At 37.0% G+C, this 22,663-nt stretch overlaps 1 protein-coding gene across 6 annotated transcripts in view; it reads right to left on the reverse strand.

Moving 5' to 3' along the window:
• aplp2 (amyloid beta (A4) precursor-like protein 2) overlaps nucleotides 1-22,663 on the reverse strand; it is a 92,610-nt gene that overhangs the window by 8,621 nt on the left and 61,326 nt on the right. For 2 of the 6 annotated variants that reach the window (XM_016463274.1, XM_016463269.1), the window contains exons 5-14: nucleotides 21,160-21,386; nucleotides 19,735-19,937; nucleotides 16,189-16,356; nucleotides 14,085-14,218; nucleotides 13,870-13,944; nucleotides 13,628-13,786; nucleotides 11,557-11,685; nucleotides 6,581-6,680; nucleotides 4,277-4,450; nucleotides 2,008-2,043 (exon numbers count right to left, since the gene is read on the reverse strand). In XM_016463274.1, the coding sequence (XP_016318760.1) occupies nucleotides 2,008-2,043; nucleotides 4,277-4,450; nucleotides 6,581-6,680; nucleotides 11,557-11,685; nucleotides 13,628-13,786; nucleotides 13,870-13,944; nucleotides 14,085-14,218; nucleotides 16,189-16,356; nucleotides 19,735-19,937; nucleotides 21,160-21,386 (1,405 nt within the window). Of the gene's footprint in view, nucleotides 1-2,007; nucleotides 2,044-4,276; nucleotides 4,451-6,580; nucleotides 6,681-11,556; nucleotides 11,686-13,627; nucleotides 13,787-13,869; nucleotides 13,945-14,084; nucleotides 14,219-16,188; nucleotides 16,357-18,593; nucleotides 18,762-19,734; nucleotides 19,938-21,159; nucleotides 21,387-22,663 lie in introns of all 6 variants that reach the window. The other 4 variants (XM_016463270.1, XM_016463275.1, XM_016463272.1 and 1 more) reach the window with 4 other exon arrangements.

The following is a 22,663-nucleotide window of genomic DNA, read 5'->3' on the forward strand; positions in this document are numbered from 1 at the left end:
AAATACAACTAAAATTAACAAAAATAAACCACAAATTTAAGATAAGCGTGCAAAAATGCCCCTGCGCAATTAAACTAATTCTATTACAGCAGTTACAATTAAAACAACAAAAGTGTCGATTGTGGCATTAAATTTAGATCTGCTCACATTGCATCAGATTTAATGTTTTTGCAGCATTGAGCATTACAACCAATCGCCCACATTTCTGTTGAGAATATGAATGCAAAGCCAATCAGAGGCATTTAGATTTGTTTGGACGATTTACATTATGCAACTGTTGTGTAAATATATGTATGCCACCTTTGAGCAGCATTAAATAGTCTGTGTTAAGTGTAAAGATGGCTTTCGTTGATGTTGATAAAATTTGATTGGTAACAGCCTACAGTATTCGGACTGATTGAAGTAACTGGTTAAAATTCAAGTATTCTACATAAAAGACAATGCAGATACATTTAATAAGGTAATTATAAAAATAACTCTTACAAAAGGTAAAAAAAAAAAATGCCCATGAAAAATCAATTCTAGGGGGCAAGTATTCAAAGCATGTTCACCCAGGCAGAAATCACCATCAATCATACTTTCTGTTCACAAAAGTAACAGCAAGCCTCTTTTCAACAAGCCGTATGATTTGCGGCATCCTTCTTGCCTGTAGTACAAACGATACTGTAGAATTGATTATGCTATGAAGTTTAATACTCATGGTTATTTAAACAACCTCCAAACCCTGAGTATAAACAATAGTAATAGTGAATTGCAAGCTTCTATCACTAATAATCTAAGAGTAGGTTTATAGGTGCATTCATAAGGGGCAGGACCACAAGGTTAAACAGTAAACAGGCTCATGTTCCAATTGCACAATCTGGGAGCAAAACTGGCCGTGGGTCAGCTAAACAGCTGTCCTGCAACATAACTACTAATTAATGAGATCGTATCATGAAAAGCGCAAGATAACAGGAGAGCGACGAGAGGAAGCCCAATAAGTAGCAAATGAGTCCTAAGGATCTGTCGACATCATGAATCAGGTTATTTGTCTTCCTGACCCAGGCAGGTAGTGAGGCAGCCATAATTGTTTTAGCAGCACACAGCACATTTACATTGGACTCACTCTCCCATTCAAATGACTAATTAGCTTAACAAGCTGCTTGGACTTTTCAATAGGCAAAGCTCTTGCAGCCAGACATAGAGGGATGGGATGTTTGGTCTCTCCATTTGAGGGAGTGTCTGAGAGAGGAAATTAAGAATAAGATGGCTAATAGGGCTGAAGGGACAGACAGAGCAAAAGCATGGGGTGGAAATACAGTAAAAATATTAGGATAGATGGGGAGATGATTCAAGATATGCAAGGAGGGCTGGGTAAAAAAAAAAAAAAAAAAAAATCGACAGAATAATCTACATTTAAACAATCCGACACAGATTCTTAAAATCCCAAAATGACAGAATTAATCCTTAAATAATAATGATGATGATGATGATGATGATGATGATAATCATCAACATCATCATCTTTAAAAATATGTATTACTTTTATGTAATAAAAATGTTAATTTTTTAAAATTAAATTTACTTAAATTAAAAATTTACATTTACTTCAAAACAATAATATTAATCCAGGACATGGCCACGAAAACCTCCACTTTAGGTGTGTGAATCCAAAACCAATAAACTTGCTTTCTTTTTTCCCCATTTAGAATGGAGTTTTTAATAATAGTTTATGATCAGCATAATAGTTTTTAATATGCTCTTAATATACTCGCAATGCATGTAATGCACTTTAGCGGTCACAAAAAATACAGTTTATATAAAAAAAAAGGCATCCTGACATTACTGAAATATTCCAAAATTGAATCAATATCGGACAGAATCAAAATGAAATATAAAAAAAATGCAATACCCAGCCCTATATGCAACAATAAAAAATAAAAAAACAACGAAGGAAAAAAAATTGCAAACACAACATTTAAGCGGCTGAAGAAGAAAGAGAAACAGAGAAAAGCAGCAGAGACCCACCTTTCTTGAAGGCACGAGGGGGTTCAGAGAGATCGCCTAGGAATTGCGTTCAAGCAAAAGACAAAACAAGAAAAGATTGGAATAGAAAAAGAGAAAAAAAACTCAGGTGAGTAAAAGAGAAGTAGTCAGGCTTATCAAGCTGTGTCTGCGGACGGAGAGGAGAATCCCGCAGGGACACAATGATAAAGAAAAACAAATCAAAGAACAGGGGAACGAAAGACCCAGGATGTGTTTCTGGACAGGCCTGTCATAATGAAAGCCCTCCTGGGCTCTAATGTGTTTATTACATGGCTCTTTTTGTATATCGTGTTTTAATTTTACAGTTTTGCAGTTTCCTTAAAGGCTTGGTAGGCCCAGGCAGGACAGTGAATGAGCAGGACTAGGCTCAGAAAGAGAGAGATTTTCAAAGCACTTGGCTGCAGTGTGACGCCAGAGCCTCAGGCTTTATGATTTCAGCTGAACTTCAAATGGCGTGGTGTTTAAGGCGATGCCAATGGGGATTCAGGAAAGCTTAGATAAGCAGAAACCTATGGCCCGAGTGCAATATCTGGACTTCGGTGCTTCATTCAGCATTTAGAAAACGTTAACGCGAACAGGCCTCATGCTGCCAGAGAGCTTCACCTGACCGGCTTTGAGTGAAAAGCTATAAGCAGACCTTTAGTACTGGCTCAGATCAGACACTTTAAACAAGAGCCAGCCAGAGAAAAACGTGTGAACAAGGTACTGATGGCTGAACCTTTCCTGGAAAACTTCCAGTTCACCCTCCTGGGCTCTAATGTGTTTATTACATGGCTCTTTTTGTATATCGTGTTTTAATTTTACAGTTTTGCAGTTTCCTTAAAGGCTTGGTAGGCCCAGGCAGGACAGTGAATGAGCAGGACTAGGCTCAGAAAGAGAGAGATTTTCAAAGCACTTGGCTGCAGTGTGACGCCAGAGCCTCAGGCTTTATGATTTCAGCTGAACTTCAAATGGCGTGGTGTTTAAGGCGATGCCAATGGGGATTCAGGAAAGCTTAGATAAGCAGAAACCTATGGCCCGAGTGCAATATCTGGACTTCGGTGCTTCATTCAGCATTTAGAAAACGTTAACGCGAACAGGCCTCATGCTGCCAGAGAGCTTCACCTGACCGGCTTTGAGTGAAAAGCTATAAGCAGACCTTTAGTACTGGCTCAGATCAGACACTTTAAACAAGAGCCAGCCAGAGAAAAACGTGTGAACAAGGTACTGATGGCTGAACCTTTCCTGGAAAACTTCCAGTTCACATTTCACCCCGAAATAAAAAAGAAAAATCTTATTTTGCATGAAGAAAATTATTTTTTTAGGACCAGTATTTGTTTATTTATAATATTTTTATTATTAATATATTTTATTTAATATACATTTTAATTAATATATTTGAATATTTATATAATAAAATAATATTTTTGTACTTTCATAAAGTAATATATATTTGCTTCATTTTGTATATTGAATTAAATTTTTTTTTTTTATATGACCCTAGCAGGTTTTATAAGATTCACTCTAGTAGGCTGTGGGTAATAATGAGTTAACTAAGTTTTATAACTGGTGCCATGCCAAATACTGGCTGAATATAGTTTGCTGATAAATGTAGATTCATAAACAATTTAATATTTTACAGCATATATCTCTTATCACATGAAATTACTATATCATATGTACATATTATATAATAATAATAATGTCAGATGAAACATTTGCCTTCCTTTGCATTTTAAGTTAGTTTATAGCTACTTTAGTTAACCATTTAGCCTACTAAACAAGCATATTCTCTTGGAGTTACTACAGGAAATCATATCAAACCGTCACAGAATGCTCTCAGTGTTAGAAACGGTAATAACAGTATAGTACTAGAAACACAATATTCAATAGGAAGTGGAAATATGATATTCAATTTTCCAAAGGGTATTATCTTATTTTCTTTTTAAGTGCTACGGGGTCCAACCCTGATGAAAAACAACTTAAACCAGTCTAAGCTGGTTTGCTGGTCTTAGTTGGTCTCCCAGACTGATCCGTTTTCTGGTTTTAGAAGGAGTTTGGACACTTTTCAGGTGTGCAGGCTTAACTCAGGCTGGGAGACCAGCTTAAACCAGCTAAGAGGGTTAAGCTGTTTTTCCCAATAGTGACCCCTTCAGTAGTGGAACGACACTGATACAAAACCTGCCTCGGCAACAGTGCCATATTAAGAGACCGAGGAGAGCAACCGAGAGCCTTAAAGGTTTGCCTGTGTAAATTTAGACAAGAAACGTACCCTCGGGTTCAGCAGGGGAGCCCAGAGAGTTGACCTGGAAGGGGAGGAAAGGCTTTCCTTCAAAGGCAGGAACCTCCACGCTCTCCTCAGAGGACACAGTAACATCAGGCTGAGATTCAGAGATGGAGGACAGGAACTGGCCCATATCTGCCTTTTGATCCTGCAGAAGTTCATCTGAATTGGGAGATACAGAGAAGAACATGGTTAAAAACAGAAAATCACAGGAGGGAAGAGATGCTGGAAGGGATCTATTCCTAAAACCATTAAACGAGGCACGAAGCAGTCATAAACGTGATCAATTATCCATTACGAGGTTCCGTACTGCGGCATTTCCAGGCATCGGTGAAGCTAAAATTACCCTTTCTACTTCTCTAAACTTGCAAAAACATTCTGCACAGAGTCTGGCTTAAAAACTACACATCTTCACACACTAGTGGGAATCTGGAGGAGTCTTGACCCAGTTCTGTCAAACCCCACACACTAGTCTCATCTATACTACACAATGCCACGGCTCCTCTCATAAAATGAACGAAGGAAGAGAAAAAAAAACATGCAAGTGCAGAGGGGCATCTCTGGGAACAGCTTGACTGTTTCCACCTGAAACAAAGAGGATGGCACAACAAACGCTTCAGAACACTCTAATTTACTTTGATTGCGGTGAGATGTTTTCAAACTGAGTGATAAAAGGAGAAGCCAAATTACACTTTTGTGTGTGTGTGTGTGTGTGTATGCGAGAGAGAGAGCGAGAGAGCACTAATTACTGAAGGCAAGCTTTTCATACAGGTGTAATTATCTTGGCATCTGAGATGCAGAGAGATTGTGCAGTTGTTTAGGGGACTAAAAGCTCAAAGCAGGACAAAAGAATGCATAAAACAGGCCGAAAATCTTTGTACAGCTTTATCCATGATAAATCAAGGGAGCTTTAGGGTTTGACATCAGAGTCTAGTTTGTCGAGCTCATATGCACACTCAAGCGAGACACATTGAAAAAAGGGATGTTTGGGGTTCAGTTCACGATATGTTTAAATGTAATCAGACCTAACTTGCAAGAATGGATCAGTATTGATTACATACAATCTGCCTATTTAAGTAACATGAACTGCTCGTTGTTTGGTTGTACGGAAACAGAGAATCTTAAACATTTTCTCCATAAGGAAAGTGATTTTTAACAATAATGTTAAAAATCTGAATGTGAGTTTGCAGTCGATAGTAGGAAATGGGCAGGGTTGAGTTATAACATTTTTATTTAAACTATGAGGCAAAAAAATAAATAAAAAAATGAAATGCATCCATGGAGGAATTGTTGATAAGATCAATAACATGCATTTAATAAAAGAGCATTTTATGCCAGCTTTAATATGCCAAATACCATTGAAGAACTACACTACCCATAATCCTGCACAGTGATCCACCAGAGTTGTCGTCATTACAGAAAGAAGGATTTAGCAATGACCAGATATTCCATAAAGTATCACAAATGATACAAGAGTCTTCCTACAATTAGAGAATTTCATACTCACTAATGATTATGAGCGAATAATTGTACTTCGTACTATAGTTTCTGATTTGATTACATCATTTGCGGTATTTCCTGGGATTGTAGTTAATTCCCTCATAGAAGAATTTACATACACAATTTATTTTTTTTCCCTGTTTAAACATACTCTTTTCGCTTCAAATCAAAGTTTGCAATTTTGTGATTCATTTCAGAATATGTTGATTTGATTCATCTCAGAATATGTTGATTTGATTCATGGCTTTTTTCAATTCCCTGTGGAGAAAATGAATGAGAAAAATACTTCCAGAACCAAAGCCACTAAAAAAAACTGGATGGCTGCACTTGAGTTTTGCAAGCAAACATCTCACAAACTTGATCTCTTGCGGTAGATCTGTGGAAGACAGAAGCAGTGTATTCTCAGCAGCAGACACTGTTGTGCATTTACAGTCAGTAGTAAAACCAAACAGACAAAAACATGAGTAAAACATTGAAGCTGAGTTGTTACCTAGCAACAGAGGAAAATACCTGGCACTAGTACTCACCGTGTTATTCAATTTCATGATACAAATAATATAATGTGACAAAAGGAAGTAATGTGCCAAAAAAAAATAAAATAAAAATCAAGCAATAAAAAAGCAAAAGATTTAAACAATAAAACAAAAAACAAACTCTTGGATCAGCCCAACCTACAAATCACAACAAATCACACTTTAATAAGAGCACCTCTCACTCGTTTCTTGCTTGTTGTGTGTTCAAAAACACCCATTTCCACCGTTTTCCAAACCTGATCCAGATCTCCACACTTACCGACCTCATCCTGGATCTCCTCTGCGACGTAGGGCACCTTATAGAGCAGAGACAGGCTCTGGTTCATCCTCTCCTCAATCACCCGCAGGTGGGTCATCACCTAGGAAACCCAGACACACTTTTAAAACAGAGGACGATATTTATAAAAAGCCTCCATTCTGCAGGATGGAACATGTCTGTGGTTGTGTAATGTTGGATGGATTAATGTAACACAAAAAAACACAAAAGCTCTGTGGCAATCTTAATGTGTAAACAGTGAGGAGAAGAAACAGTGTGAGTGTGTACGAGCAACCACGCCTGTTCCTTTGTTGTCACCACATTTGTGTGCAATGCTCTAAAACCAGCAACAGATGGCAATGAAGGGCCTATATATCTGAAGAAAAAGAAGGGGGAAACTGAAATGTCCTTGTAGACCCTCTAGGCGCCCGTCTGGACTAGGGATGTTCATTTTAACCATTAACCGATTATATAGAAATTTGACCGATTAATACAATCAGTTAAATGGTTTAATAAGTTATTTATTTAGTTTTTTTTTCAGTAATTTATCAAAATATTTAAAAAGATATGCTGCATGGTTAAAATACGCTACGCGTATAAAAAAATTTTTGTTTTTTAGAGAGAAAAAACATAAGTCGCATATAAGTCACATTTTATTCATTCAGAAATAGGCCTAATGCCGACGCAAAATGTTTACAGAATGAGCTTTAGAATCAGAATGAGCTTTATTGCCAGGTATGTTTACACATACGAGGAATTTGTTTTCGTGACATTCGTGACAACAGTGTAACAGAATGACAGTGACAGAACAAAAAACACAGATAATAAAAAATAGAACAAGTAAATAAGGAATAAAAATATATAAATTGACAGTTGTATGTGCAGGTATATTACAATAGACAGTTTTTGTATGTACAGGTACTGTATATTATGTGCAAATTTGAGGTGTAGACTGAGTATGAGTGTTAGATAAATAAGTGTATGAGTGTATAAATAGTGTGTGTTCCACAGTTATTGTTAAGTGTTCATGAGATGGATGGCCTGAGGGAAGAAACTGTTCCTGTGTCTGGTCGTTCTGGTGCTCAGAGCTCTGTAGCGTCGACCAGATGGCAACAGTTCAAAGAGGGAGTGTGCTGGATGTGAGGGGTCCAGAGTGATTCTGCCAGCCCTTTTGCTCACTCTGGATAAGTATGGCGTCTTTCAGCCAGGTTTCCGTGAAACACAGAGCAGCAGAGTTTGAAAAATCCTTATTTGTCCGGGAGAGCAGAAGGAGTTCGTCCGTTTTGTTGGGTAGAGAGCGGAGATTTGCCAGATGGATGCTCGGCAACGGCGTCCAGAATCCGCGCTGTCTGAGCTTGACGAGCGCGCCGGCTCGCTTCTCCCGTCTGCGCGTCCTGAAGCGTTTGATCAGCGCCGCAGCTCTCCCGACAACAATGTCCAGCAAAACATCAGAATAATCAAAAACCGGTGCTGTGTACTTCCAAATGTCCAGCAATTCGTCTCTGGTGAAACTGATTGCAGGGATATAACTAAAGACAGGACAAACTAACAAAAACATAAAAACAACTGCGGAGCACGCCACGGGGCAGCCAACGCCACGGAGGCAGCCATCAGCGTCGGCGCCATCTTATCATGAATAACTCATGATATGAATAACTCAATTACAAACATTATAATAAACACTGTAAACATAGCTAGGTTATTTTAGTTCCCCTCACTCCACAACAAATCCTTTCAATTAACAGTAGCCTATTTAGAAAAGAACAAGAATTAAAAATATAAGAAGCTATAGCAATATAAACGATAAGCCAAAACGAAATCATTTAGATTCAAACGAAACTGAAACCAACGTTGGGTCTCTCATTCCACACAAAATCAAATGTTTCCGTATTCACGATGTATTTGAATGGCAAAATATTATTTATAATGTAGCCTACTTCACTAGTGTTCCAATATCCACGTAAAACAAAATGTTTTGCATAGCATCACGGCGGTACTGTGATAACGCTTAACGGCACAGATCTGACTACATATTTAAACTGAGCAGTGTGTTTTTTCCCCCCCATATGTTTGACTGACTGTATTTAATTATGATAATGAACAGGCTGCATTGTCAAGGTATCAATGCTTAACTGTGAGTGCGCATGCAGCGCCGGCGCAATCACTTGAATTTTTTCCTTCTAACAGTGGAAACAACTACTCCTTTTAGTCATAAAGATAATCAGAATTGTAAAAGGTTTGCCTTTATTTGTGTACATTCACAATAAAAACAAATCTTTGTGCTTTTGTAAAATAAGCTTAAAGAAAAATAGGATGCCGTTTTCTGCCATCTGTTTCCTTTCGCGCAGCACAAAAATGAACCGAAACTCTGCGTACTAGGCTACTTGTTACAGTTTTTCTTTCATTTTCTTAATTTATTATTTAAGTAAAGATATATTTCTCGTATAGGCCTATTTATTCGTTATCTATCTATCTATCTAGCCTAGCTTTATTATGTCTTTCTCCGCTCGCAGAAGCGCTGCAGGTGCGTGATGTGATATGATGACGACCATGTGAATCGTCATGTTCTGTTGTTTGCTGCTTTTTGCACATGTAAAATTAATCCCCGGGAAACAAATGTTAGTATTTTTAACAGGTCACAGACACTTATCCTTTCTAATTGACGGTTAGGAAAAATAACCGAAATTAACATCCCTAGTCTGGACCTCAGAAAGTTCTTGCACACAGCTGACGCACTGTTGCTTTAGCAAGTAAATAAGTTTATGTTGGTCTGCCAGTCATACCTGAACTTCAACTCAATTGAGAGGAGTTGCCAAAATAGACTGGAATGCCATTTCTCAAACACATGGTTATAAAGCGCAGCCCCACAAGTCAGCAGTGTAACTGCTATTTTTTGCTCTAACACCAAGTACTTTTATAAAACCTACATGAGACATAACAGTTGATGTCAATCATGTCAATCCAAAATTGTATGATTTACTTTCATCAGTGGAGCACAAAAAGAGGGGATATAAAATTCAAACTGCAATTTTCCATGCAATAAGAGCACAGAGGCTGTCAAGTTCCAAAAGAGAACAAAAAAAAGCACAAGAGCATTGTAAACGCTCAGATTGAAATTTAAAATATTATTCACAGAAAACTTTACATCCCCTTTCTGCACAAATCCCATTAGGGTTTTTGCCATTTCTTTGGTTAAGACATATTTAGGACACATTTCTCCACAGATGTCAGTCAAATGGGATAAATGATGACAGAATCTTCATTTGAGTAAACTAGCTGTTAAAACCTCATCCCATTTGAAAAAAACTCTTGAAAAAGTTGAACAGATTCAGGGGCAGGATTCAAGAACATCTTAAGAAAAAAGTTAAGAAATTTCATGAGATAAACTCATGAAAGAGGTTTGTAAGAATGTGCAATTCTTGAAAAGTTCTTAAACATTTTCTCAAGAACATCTAATTTTTTAAGAACAAAATTATGAGCTTGAGTGCTGTTATCTGATTGTAAGGCAGTTCTTGTTGAAAACGTACTGATTGGCTCAATGAAAAACACCTCAAAGACAGTCTTTTTACACTACATGCATATTACTGTAATAATCATAATTATGCACACTATTTACATCACAACAGGCGTTCCATTTCATTCATTTGTGCTCGTCTTCTTGCGCTCTGTCTAGAGTGAAATCCTAAAAGTCCTAAACTTAACTATAAAACAAACAAAACAAAACAAATAAATAAAATAAAAAAACAAAAATTAACTATAAAAATAAAATACATTTTCCGATTTGACTAATTTTTAGTAATGTCGTTACTGAATTTCGAATTCGGCAAAAAAACACATGATCAATCATTGTTTTTACATAAACGATCAATAGTGTCACTTCATACATATGAATTATGTATGTAGCAAGTGTCATGTTACTCTTACATTTGGGGATTTAAGATTTAAGCTGAAGGTTATTCTAACTTAATAGACATTATTTATGACGACTTTTAAGAACATTCGTTTAAAACAAACAAACAAAAAAGATAAGAATATTAAGAAATGTTTTTAGGACTACAAAATATTCTTAACTTTATTCTTAAATTAGAAAATAAGAAGAAAATAGAAGTTAAGAATTTTATTCTTCATGTTTTGCAAATCCAGGCCCAGAACTAGACACTAGGAAGTTTGCCCCTAATTAAACCTGAAATAAACAGGAACTGCCATCAGCCAGTAAACAAACACACAAGACATAAACTGTTGTGAATGTGGGTTTCGTTTCCCATGATACTCAGATCTGTGCACACCTCTGGGTCTGTGCCACATCCAGTCTCCCATAACAAACAGCGATGCTGACTGCGGCCAGTCTGGAATGCAAATTATAATGCCACGCCATTGGCTCAGACTTGAAAGTTACATTCAATCAAATGTGTGATGTTACACAGGAGCAGTGCGGTGCTAATCTCTCATATAATGTTCGAACAAGAGAATCCTGTCACGATAACTTGCCCATGGCTCTCCTGGATAATCCTATCAACTTGTACATACGTACAGAAAACATGTCCATTTGCAATGATTAAAGGAGAAGTGTGTAATTTCTGTGCCACTTGTTGAACCAATTAGAAAGCAACAATGATCATTTTCAAACACCAGTTTAGCCAAACAGCCACAGTTTTTAAAACTTTTCGTGAAATCATTCTGCAAATGAGTCATTTATGGCCTTTAAAGGGGTCATATAAACTTCTATAAAGAATATCTCTTTAGGTTTGAGACTAGTCTTTGCAACTTTAGGGATCTTATCTATTCACGAACAGCTTGTAACACTCCAAAGAGAAAGGAAAACTTGAAATCGCATCATATGACCCCTTTAAATATGAAGCAGGGACCAAAAGGCAAGTAAAACGGTTACAAAAAATTGCCCAAACTCTATGCAAGGTCAGAAAAGACCATAGAAAACATGGGATTTAGCAGGAAAGGGAGGCAGATTGGGCAACACTGACTTGGGACTTCATCTGGGCGGCCTTCTCGGGGTCCACGGCCAGGACATGCTGGTAGTGGCGGATGGTGTGCTGACGATCCTTATTCTCGGCACGCACATACCTCTTCAGAGCCTGCAGGATACGGTGGGGCTGCGGAGACAGACAGAGAAGATAAATTGACCACAAAGGAAAGAAAATAAAAGGCAGGGTGAGTCAGGAGGACGTCTCCTTATGAGCTGGCTGATCCGTGAATCAGCGCTAGGATCAAAGAGCCGCAAGATCCGCAGGACAGAGAAATAACAAGAGGATTAGCACGCGCCTGCTTGTGTGAGTCCAGCTCTGGCTCTCTTTGTGCAAGTCATTTCAGAGGATTAAACATTACATAGGTGCACAATTCAAATTAATATCTGAAGTAACTGAAGCCACCCTCCCCGTTATGAGCTTTCAGCAGGGTAATAGAGGACGGGTAATCCGCCACCATTAAATCACACAGCAGAGAGAAAAGACAACCATCGCCCATCAGAGACTCAAGTATGAGAAGTGTAATCTGGTCATTATGAGATGAGAACAATCCCTCAAGGAAGCATTTATCTCTCAGACTTCCTTTATTCACTCACAGATCATGCATTTCTCACATGACCGCACATGATCCATGCTCATTTATAAACTGGAAGGGATCTGTCAATGCTGGAAGTCACTCCAAGTAAACAATGGGCTGGTATTTACATGCATCTCAAGGGATCTGATCACATGTGGTCAACAGAGACACAGTACCATCCACACCTGGTATTGACATGACTCTTAAATGCATCTCAATTGGTGGGTCAATGACATGATAAATCTATTAAATAATATGCAATTTATACATTCAATGACTCAAATACACCTCTACTACGATGAGCATATTTTTAATTTCATTTTGATAAACAAAGTCAGTCAAAAATGTCAGAATGATGCAACTGTCTTGACATTATGGTGAAAAAAAGCCTCTTAAAAAAATCTTGGAAAAGAAAAACATTGAAGTGGTTTGGTAGAATCTATTTATTATAGAATAAGAATAATTCATCATTTCTTAATAAAAAGCTTAACAAAACTTAAAAATAAGTTACAAAATCTGCTTAATATTTGGAAAACATCTGTCAGCCAAACCAAAGTCATGTGGTGCAACCAACATGCAGGACAAAACAGGACACCAGCAGAACTTCATGACTGTGTCAAGATCAACAAGTCTCTTAAAATAGCAGACCTCTTTATGACAAGGTAAAGTTAGTTCAGGTTGTAAAATGTCATTTGGTACAACTCTCCAAAAATGTTATGATATTTAAACCTTGAAATAGACATTTAAACACTTTAAAAAAACAAAGATGAGTAAAGTCACAAGTAGGGATGGGTACCGAAACCCGGTATTTAATCGGTCCCGGGGCTAAATTATGAAAGACCGGAGTATCGATAAGCTCTGACGTTAACGGTTCTGCTATCGGTACTGGAGAAATCAATAAAACGCACATTTATTATTGCTATATATACATTATCTTGCAAATTCTATCTCACCAGAGTCGCCAGCTGTTTTTCAAACATTTGTCTATGATGCATTTTTGCTATTCGCAATTCAGAAGCAAGATCGCGCCCACACCGAATCGATAAGCAGTATCGGTAAGAGTAGTAATACCGTTAAAACCTTAACGATACCCATCCCTAGTCACAAGTATTCAGGGTATAACAAAAATATATTGCTTTCTGATGGTTACACCACAAGACATTTTTTAAGTAATTAAAATAAATATTTTCTTTAAAATTATACAAAAGTTATTATATTTATTTATATTTGTAAAGTTTTTTATTTATTTATTTTATTATATTAAAAACATTAAACTAACATAAGTATATTTCTAACACTTGTTTTAAAGTAGATTTTAAGTATTTTTTTGACTGTGGACACTCTTATTTGTCATGCTTTTTTTATACTACCTCAGAAAGCAGTAGAAGTTATCAGACTACAAAGCATTTAACACCTGCATTTACCACCAAAAAGGATGTTAATTTCAGTTGTAAACGGGTGTATTAGCTTTTTAGATATTGTGCATCATCTCACCCTTGGTGGATCAGCCTGCAGAGCAGCTAGGTAGTTCTCCAGGGCAAGACGGCGGCGATCGTTCAGCATGGCCTCCACCCGGGCAAGATGGGTCTCCACCAGCTGCTGTTTCTCACTGGCTGCCTCCTCCTCCAAGGACTCCACCATAGCCTGGAAATGCTGCAGAGAGAATAATAAAAACCCCATAACTAAACAGTCACATCTTAAACGAGATGTCCTCTGGCATGGAAGCTGAGGTTTACCTGGATCAGTGTCTGTCTCTCAGCTTTGGGCAGGTTCCTGGCCTGGCTCTCAGCCTCCTCCCACTCCTTCCTCACCTGGTGAGAGCAACATATTCAAATCACTTGGGGCTCAAACAATGGCTGGGATCTCACTAGCCACATGGGAACAACTCCATAATGTCACATGACAACAACTGTTCATTTACAAAATGTAAATGAGTGACATCTCCACTCACCCTCTCCATGCGGTTGCGGTGTCTGATCTCAAGTTGCTCCTTGGCCTTCTGGAAACGGCTGTGCTCTTTATCATCTGCTGGGGTCTCGAAGTACACATCCACGTCATCTGTGGGTTGAGGGGTTGGCGGCACAGCTGAGGGAGAAAAGAGAGATTATAAACAGGTGGCACATCCAAGCTCTCTCTCAAACACTAGACAGGAAGCGTTTTTAGGAATCACAGCATTGCAAAAGCATAGGCTGTTGCTGACACTAGGTAAGCAGCAAATTATGCTGTCTTATAAGATTCATTTTTGGCCAAAATGTAAGGGAGGACTTAGTTCACTTAGCTTAGTTAAATGTCCATTAAAATGCATTTATTCAGCACTGAAGAGTATCCATAAAAACTATTTAAAATCAACATTTCTTTATATCCAATTATTGTTTGCAATGTATTTTGAGTTTATTGCAGTATGAAGTTGTTTGCTAATCAATATGCTAACACCAAACTCTATAGAGTGCAACAATCCCAATCATTTACAGAGGAACTGATTTTGAACGGTAACTTATAAAACTTTGAAGACAGACCTACGAGGAAAGTTAATTGATAGCACAAGCTTTTGACAACCATCAGCCCGCATTACTACTTATTTATTTTTTAAGTCATGTTCAAATGTGCAAATCACAAATGTCTTCATGAGCTGTTAAGTACATAGTCTTGTACCTTTGTCTTTGTTTATCAAAGTTTGTAATGTGATTCACCTCGCTGGTTTGTGCATTGGCTCAAATCCCTATGGGAAAATTAATGGGGAAAATACTTTCTCAAACACGGCTGCTGAAATGTGGGCAGCACTGTTGCACTCTATTGCAACTGTGAGGATCAGTCAGGCCTTTTGTATGGTTAAAGTGAGGAGTACTATTCGAGTGGTGCACATGAGTGACTATTAGTAAAGTGTTTCAAAACAGTCACTTATGAGGCTGTGATGACGGTTAGGAGGCTTTTTTAGAGGGCAGCCGTCTAGGTAGCCAGTAGACAGTTAGGGAGCTCACTATCTTTTGGAACAGAGCTAGAGAGACACTTTTTTAAAACACATTTACACACACAAACAAATTGATAGACAGACCTAAAGACAAGTCAGAAGGAGCAAAGGAGGAGCAGCTGACAAAAAGGAGACAACTAAGATCAGACCAAAGCGAAGAATAAGCTTCCCACAGAGAGCTACGACTCAAGAGATGACTTTGTAATTCCCCTGATTCTGAGAGAACCAGACAGTCCTTCATTTCCCATTCCTTTCATCCTGTCCTCTGAATAGCTCTCTTCTGACAGAACCGCTCGCCTTAGCATTTATCTTAAGAGTTACTGCACAGTTCTGCACGCTATGATCAAGATATGAGCTAAAATCAGATTTCCTTAGTATACAGATGACAAGCCTGACATGATTACCCATAAGGCGGTGCACAAAAGGCAACATCAGACATGCATACTGATGAGAACAGTCTTCAGCATCTAGACTGATAAGAGCACAAGAGAAACCTTGATTTATGAAGGTTAACGTGATAAAAAAAAAAAACACACCATATTAAACCCATCATTTCATATTGCCACAGAAACACATGATGATGGTTTCTACTACTACGTGAATTCAAAACATTGGCAGGTTAGAACTGACACAAAGCAAAAGCAAAGAATGGGACACTGCACAAACAGAAATAACAGGATAAGAACATATTAGACTGAATTAAATAAGATCAAAGCAATAAAACATTAACTGTGGTAAAAACACATGGCCTTGCATGATTTATTTCTTTAGTAAAAATAACAATTTGATAATATTCCAATGCCAAATTATTATTAGTGATACTAATAATAATAATAATAAAAACTATCATTATTATTATACTTAATAATTGTTATTAATAACAATAGGTAATTACATTAATATAATTACATAAATGTTATCAATCATTCGTATTCCAAGGTTGCAACACACTGTGTTTTAAAGCAAGGCTGTTTTGAAATTCACATCTAGGTAAGCTAGTATAGCATTAGCATTGTGAGAGAAAGCAAGCAGAAGGAGCAGGGCGGAGCAGAAGGGGGCGGAGTCCTTGGTGACGAGTGTGACTTACTCAAACGTTTACACACGGCCATGCAGTACTCCTCGGAGTCGAAATTGTTGCGGTTGCCGGCACAGCCTCCGTAGATGAAGCGCGCACACTTCCTCTGCTGCATGTCGAAGTGCCAGCGAGGCTTAGAGGCGCGGCAGGGGCCGGTCTCCGCCTCCAGAGAACACACAGCTAACACAGGAGGGGAGGCGCAGTTAGAGCCTCCAGCCACCGGGGGCAGCTATCAGTAATGCCCTTCAACTATAGAGCGCAACGATGACCGCACACTTTTTTTAGCGGCCTTGGGCCCAGAATATCTTTCCCATTTACTTTCTCCATAGACTTTGCACCTAGAACGTTCATTGAGGAATGACTAAAGGCGACAACTATAACTATATTAACATCCACGCGAGTTTGTTATAGTCAGGTGGATTCTGATTAGCTATTTGCACTTATCATTTATCAGCTGGAAACAATTGTTCTGTAAGTGATTCCAACAATATTTTTCCTCTGGTATCATTATATTTGTGGTGTGGACTTCCCTATTCTCAATTTAGAACAATTATTAACTTTTTAGTTATAGTTGTCATTACAGTTATCAATGTTGGTATGAACGAGCCTTTAGTATAAAAACATGAACTTAACTGCAAAATATTTAGATACCTACAAACACCTAAGTTTGAGAGTGTAGGGAAATTATTTAATTACATGCTTCACGGCTAGCGAGAACTGCTGAGCTCTACCATAATTTTGTTTCCATGGCAACAGCGACTTCTCTGATTGGTACATTCATCTTTATCAGGATTCTGCGTAATGCAATTTCTTTCATCCTGTCCTCTGAATAGCTCTCTTCTGACAGAAGCGCTCTCCTTAGAATTTATCTTAAGAGTTACTGCGCAGTTCTGCACGCTATGATCAAGATATGAGTTCAAATCAGATTTCCTTAGTATACAGATGACAAGACCGACACGATTACCCATAAGGCTGTGCACAAAAGGCAACATGAGACATGCATATTGATGAGAACAAACAGTCTTCAGCATCTAGACTGATAAGAGCACAAGAGAAACCTAGAATTATAAAGGTTAACATGATAAAAAAAAAAACCCATCATAATTGAACCCATCATTTCATGTTGCCACAGGAACACAGGATGATGGTTTCTACTCCTACATGAATTCAAAACACTGGCAGATTAGAGATGAAAGAAAGCAAAAGCAAAGACCGAGTAACAAAGGATGGGACACTGTGCAAGCAGAAATAACAGGATAAGAAAATATTAACCTGAATTAGATAAGATTAAAGCAATAACATCACATTAACGGTGTTAAAAACACATGGCCTTGCGTGACTTTTTCTTTAGAAAAATGTAAGAACAATTTAATAAATATTCCCATGCTAAATTATTATTACTGCTACTAATAATTACTACTACTACTACTACTACTACTATTCTAATAGTAATAATAATACTACTACTATTATTATTATTATTATTATTACAATTATTAAATATAATAAGTCATTAAATTAAATAATAATTCAACTATTATTATTATTATTACTAAATGACAATTAAATAAAAAATAATATAGTTAATGTAATTATTTTATTAGTAAATAATAAGTAATTAAATTTTTTGTAATTATTATTAATAATAATAATAATAATAATAAATGTTGCTGTTAATCCACATATTAGAGTGAATTAGATCAGATTAAAGCAATAACAACATATCAACAGTGGTAAAAACACATGACCTTGCAAGACTTCTTTCTTTAGTAAAATGTGAGAATTTATAAATATCTCCATGCTAAATTACTGCTACTGATAACAACAACAACTATTACGACTATTAGTATAATTAATAACAATTATTAAATATAATAAGTTATTACATTTAAATTAAAATTGTTATTATAAAAAATATATATAATGGAATTATTATATTAGTAAACATGTAATTCAAAATAATTTATTAATAATATTTTATTATTATGATTAAATGAGTAAATTAAATAATTAAATTCAACAACAATAACAGTAACAACCACAACAATAATAATAATAAATGTTGCTGTTAATCCAATAACAATAAGCCATTTTAAAAGGTGAAATAAAATTTGTCTGCCAATAGTAAAACTAATAGTTAATTAGCCCACAAAGTGTTTACAGTTGTAAGGCAACACAGGAAATTACATTAATATAGAATGTACCATGTCCATTTGTAACTGCTTTGACTGCATCTCACCCAATCAAAATCAATCATTCGTATTCCGAGGTTGCAACACACTGTGTTTTAAAGCAAAGCGGTTTTAAAATTGACATCTAGGTAAGCTAACATAGCATTAGCATTGTGAGAGAAAGCAAGGAGAAGGTGCAGGGCGGAGCAGAAGGGGGCGGAGTCCTTGGTGACGAGTGTGACTTACTCAAACGTTTACAAACGGCCATGCAGTACTCCTCGGAGTCGAAATTGTTGCGGTTGCCGGCACAGCCTCCGTAGATGAAGCGCACACACTTCCTCTGCTGCATGTCGAAGTGCCAGCGAGGCATAGAGGCACGGCAGGGGCCGGTCTCCGCCTCCAGAGAACACGCAGCTAACACAGGAGGGGAGGCGCAGTTAGAGCCTCCGGCCACCGGGGGCAGCAATCAGTAATGCCCTTCAACTATAGAGCGCAACAGTGACCGCACACTTCAGCGGCCTTGGGACTAGAATATTTTTCCCATTTACTTTCTCTATAGACCTTGCACCTAGAATGTTCATTGAGGAATCAATAAAGGCGTCAACTATAACGATAACTATATTAGCGTCCATACTCCAGTTTCATTTGCTTTATTAAGTGCTCAAGTTGGTTTAAGTCGGATGGATTCTGGTTGGCTATATGCATTTTTATTATTGATCAGCTGGAAAAAATTGTTCTGAAAGTGATTCCAACAATATCGTTCCTCTGTTATCGTTATAGTTGCGGTGTGGACCTCCCTATTCTCTTACAGTTGTCATTATAGTTATCATTCTTGGTGTGAATGAGCCTTTAGTATAAAACAAATTAACTTCACTGCAAAATATTCAGATACCTAGAAAGACATAAGTTTGAGAGTGTAGAGGAAATTATTTGATTACATGCTTCATAGCTAGTGAGCACTGCTGAGCTCTACCATAATTTTGTTTCCATGGCAACAGCGACTTCTCTGATTGGTACATTCATCTTTATCAGGATTCTGCGTAATGCAATTTTGGCTATAGCATGCAGATTTTAAAAAAATTAAGTTTAAAATCACACTGACATGTGGCTTTAACAGAGTCACAATCTTTTCTTTCAAGGTATACATTACTAATAAAAGAAACTATATTTCTCTATGGAAAAAATTAATGAGATTTTTATTTCTGGACCCCGGCTGTTGCACTATATAGGATGTATAGACAGTGCCAAACAATAAAATGTATACTTATTTTCAGAACTAATGTAAAAAATCAATAATTGTAAACCTCTATAGTGAAAAGGACCAGAAATATGCATCAATGAATCACTGCAGTAAGGAAACAAATGAAGGAAACGGTGTGATACCGACCTTCCAGTTCCTGCAGAGTTTTGTCACCATCCTGGCTTTCAGGGATGTCAGCTTTCTCTTTCTTCACATCCTTTTCCTCACTGTCTTGGTTGTCCTCTTCATCTTCGTACATGTAGTGGTAGTCCTCCTCATCTCCGTCGTCCTCCTGCTCCTCCTCTTCAGCTGTGTCCTCTGGAGTGGGCGGCTCGTTGGCAACAGAATCACTAAAAACAGGATAAAAAGGCAGAATAAACATGATTTAGAAGTAGTTACATTTTTCTGACCTTTTTGCCTTTTTTATTCAAACAGAGTCCCAATCTACACCCTACTCAACATTTAAAATTGTATTACTGCCAAAGTGCCCTTTTAAAAAAGTAACAATATCAAAGCTCTTTAAAATGACAATTTGCATTTATGAGCAGCTTTTTTTGCAATTTAGCCTTTTTTTGATCCATAGGAGAAAGTGAGTCATTCTTGGAATAAAATAAGAGAAAATGACATGGTTATTATTGTTAACAAACAAAACCCATAAAAAAGGTAACATTTCTCATTTTGGCTTAGTTTAAGATGAAGTACTAAAATAACTCAAATTAAATAAACTAAAACTAATTCAAAACTATATATAGACATTAAAGAAATAATAACAAAAAAATGACAAAAGCACACAACAAAAATAATAAAAACTTTAAAATGAATAAAAACTAATAACAATTAAAAATAAAATAAAATCTAATTCAAAACATCAAAAACTATTATACTTTGGAGCCAATTAAAACTGATCGGCGATACAAAAAACGCCTAAAAAAATCAAATGACAAAACACACAACCTTGGCCTTGTGTGGCAAAGTTTCAATGCAATTTATCTGTGAACATAAAAATTATAAGAATGTTTTCTTGTTGATAGTGTACGGTAAATTGTGTTAAATTAATTTAATTCTCGTACCTTCGGAACTTTACAGACTGATGTCACACGGACTACTTTGTCGATCATCTTAGTACTTTTCTGGACCTTGAACGTGGTAGTTACCTTGCTGTCTATGGGAGGGTCAGAGAGCCCTCAGATTTCATCAAAAATATCTTAAATTGTGTTCCGAAGATGAACGAAGGTCTTACGGGTTTCAAACAACACGAGGGTGAGTAATTAATGACAGAAGTTTAATTTTTGTGTGAACGAACTCTTTAAATCGTCTGCCATGTTAAACTCTAATTCTAATTGACTGTCAATATTTCTATTGTTGATCAGCTGGATAAAATCGTTCTGAAAGTGATTCCAATGATATTGATCCGGTGTCGTTATCCCTGTAGTTGTGGTGTAGACTCTGCTACTCTTTTATATTTAGAATGATTTTTAAAACTATCTTTATCCTCATCATTATAGTCATCGTCCTTGGTGTAAACAGGCCCTAAGACTCCTTTCAGAAGATCATATGTATGCACTACATTACCTCTCCTCTACTGTTTCATCATCCTCATCCTCAACGACAGGCTCCTCCACCTCCTCGTCCTCGTCTTCATCCTCATCATCTAGCTCTATAGAAGGTGAAGCAGGAGGTGCGGGCTCTTTAGAACGAGTAGACGGGCAGCAGACGTAGTCAGTGCCGTGGAACTTATCGATGCCACAGGGCAGCAGCATGCCGTAGCTGTGCAGGACCATGTTCCCCTTAGAGCAGGCCTAGAGAGAGATAGAGACAGAGAGAGTCAAGAAATCCCATTCAATTAGAGCAAATGTGCTCTGAAAGGCCAGTCTGCTGTGTAAGAACAGCCCGAAGAAATTCAGCAGAGCTCTTAAATGTCTGTCCCGGGATCAGTAGAGTCAGCGCACGGAGATGCTATCATGGAGTATGCACACACTGAGAACGAATGACGGCAGCTCAGAGTGATTTACAGAACCAACACATATTGTGACCATGTACACACTCGGTTGTGTCCTCTTCAACATGTTCAACCCTATTCTGTACACAGAGTTCACAGCATTCTGCATATTCATTCATGAGGAAGGCAGTGACGAGAATACGTGTCTGGGACGCAAGAGTAGGTTCAAAAACTCAAAGCTAAACTGTTTATATCATATTTCATGCTGACATGTAAGGTGCCAAAACATTGCTACAGTTTTCACAATGACTTCACAGACATGATGGAGATTTTGCTGTCCTTTTTTTTTTTTTATAAAGACCGCCTTATTTTTTTACATGTGAAACAACAAGCAATCATAAAGTATTGCAAAAATACAGAAATAAAAATTCGACTGATTTGCAGTATACAGTTAAATAATTCAATTGATGTTTGGTCAATGGTGTGCATATATCAGCTATTTGATCTTTGAATCAGGCACATTGAATCAGAATTCAGCGTTGAAAAAGATTTATATTTGTTAGTTTTGAAACTCAAGATTAATATTAGCTAGTTTATTAGTTTTTATTCACATTTATTTAGTTGTTATAAAGATTATCTTTTGGTTTCACCCATCAAAATAAATGTGAGAATGAAATGAAATGCAGTGAAAAATGTAAAAAAAATAAAAAAAATAATAAAAAAATCAATCAAGTGTATTTCATTTGTGAAGTATTTAATTTCACAAGATTAGCATCACCACATGACCATTAAATATATCTTTTTTTTAAATAATGAATTTTAAGAAAGAATGACACACTACCATTCAAAGGTTTGGTGTCAGTAAGATTATTATTTTTTATTAATTCCTTTATTCAGCAAGGATGCATTAAATTGGTCATGGAGCAAAAGTGACAGCAAAGACTTTTAACTGTTACAAAATACATTTTATTACATATTACATATAAATTATTTTGTGACCTTTCTATTCATCAAATAATCCTTAAAAAAGTAGCACCATTAAATATTAAGCAGCAAAAACACTGTTTTTAACAACTATAATAAGCACCAATAATAACTGAGCAACAAAACAGCATATCAGAATTTCTGAAGCATATC

The sequence above is a fragment of the Sinocyclocheilus anshuiensis genome, unplaced genomic scaffold, assembly GCF_001515605.1.
Source record: "Sinocyclocheilus anshuiensis isolate Anshui unplaced genomic scaffold, SAMN03320099.WGS_v1.1 scaffold140, whole genome shotgun sequence".
Lineage (NCBI taxonomy): Eukaryota > Metazoa > Chordata > Actinopteri > Cypriniformes > Cyprinidae > Sinocyclocheilus > Sinocyclocheilus anshuiensis.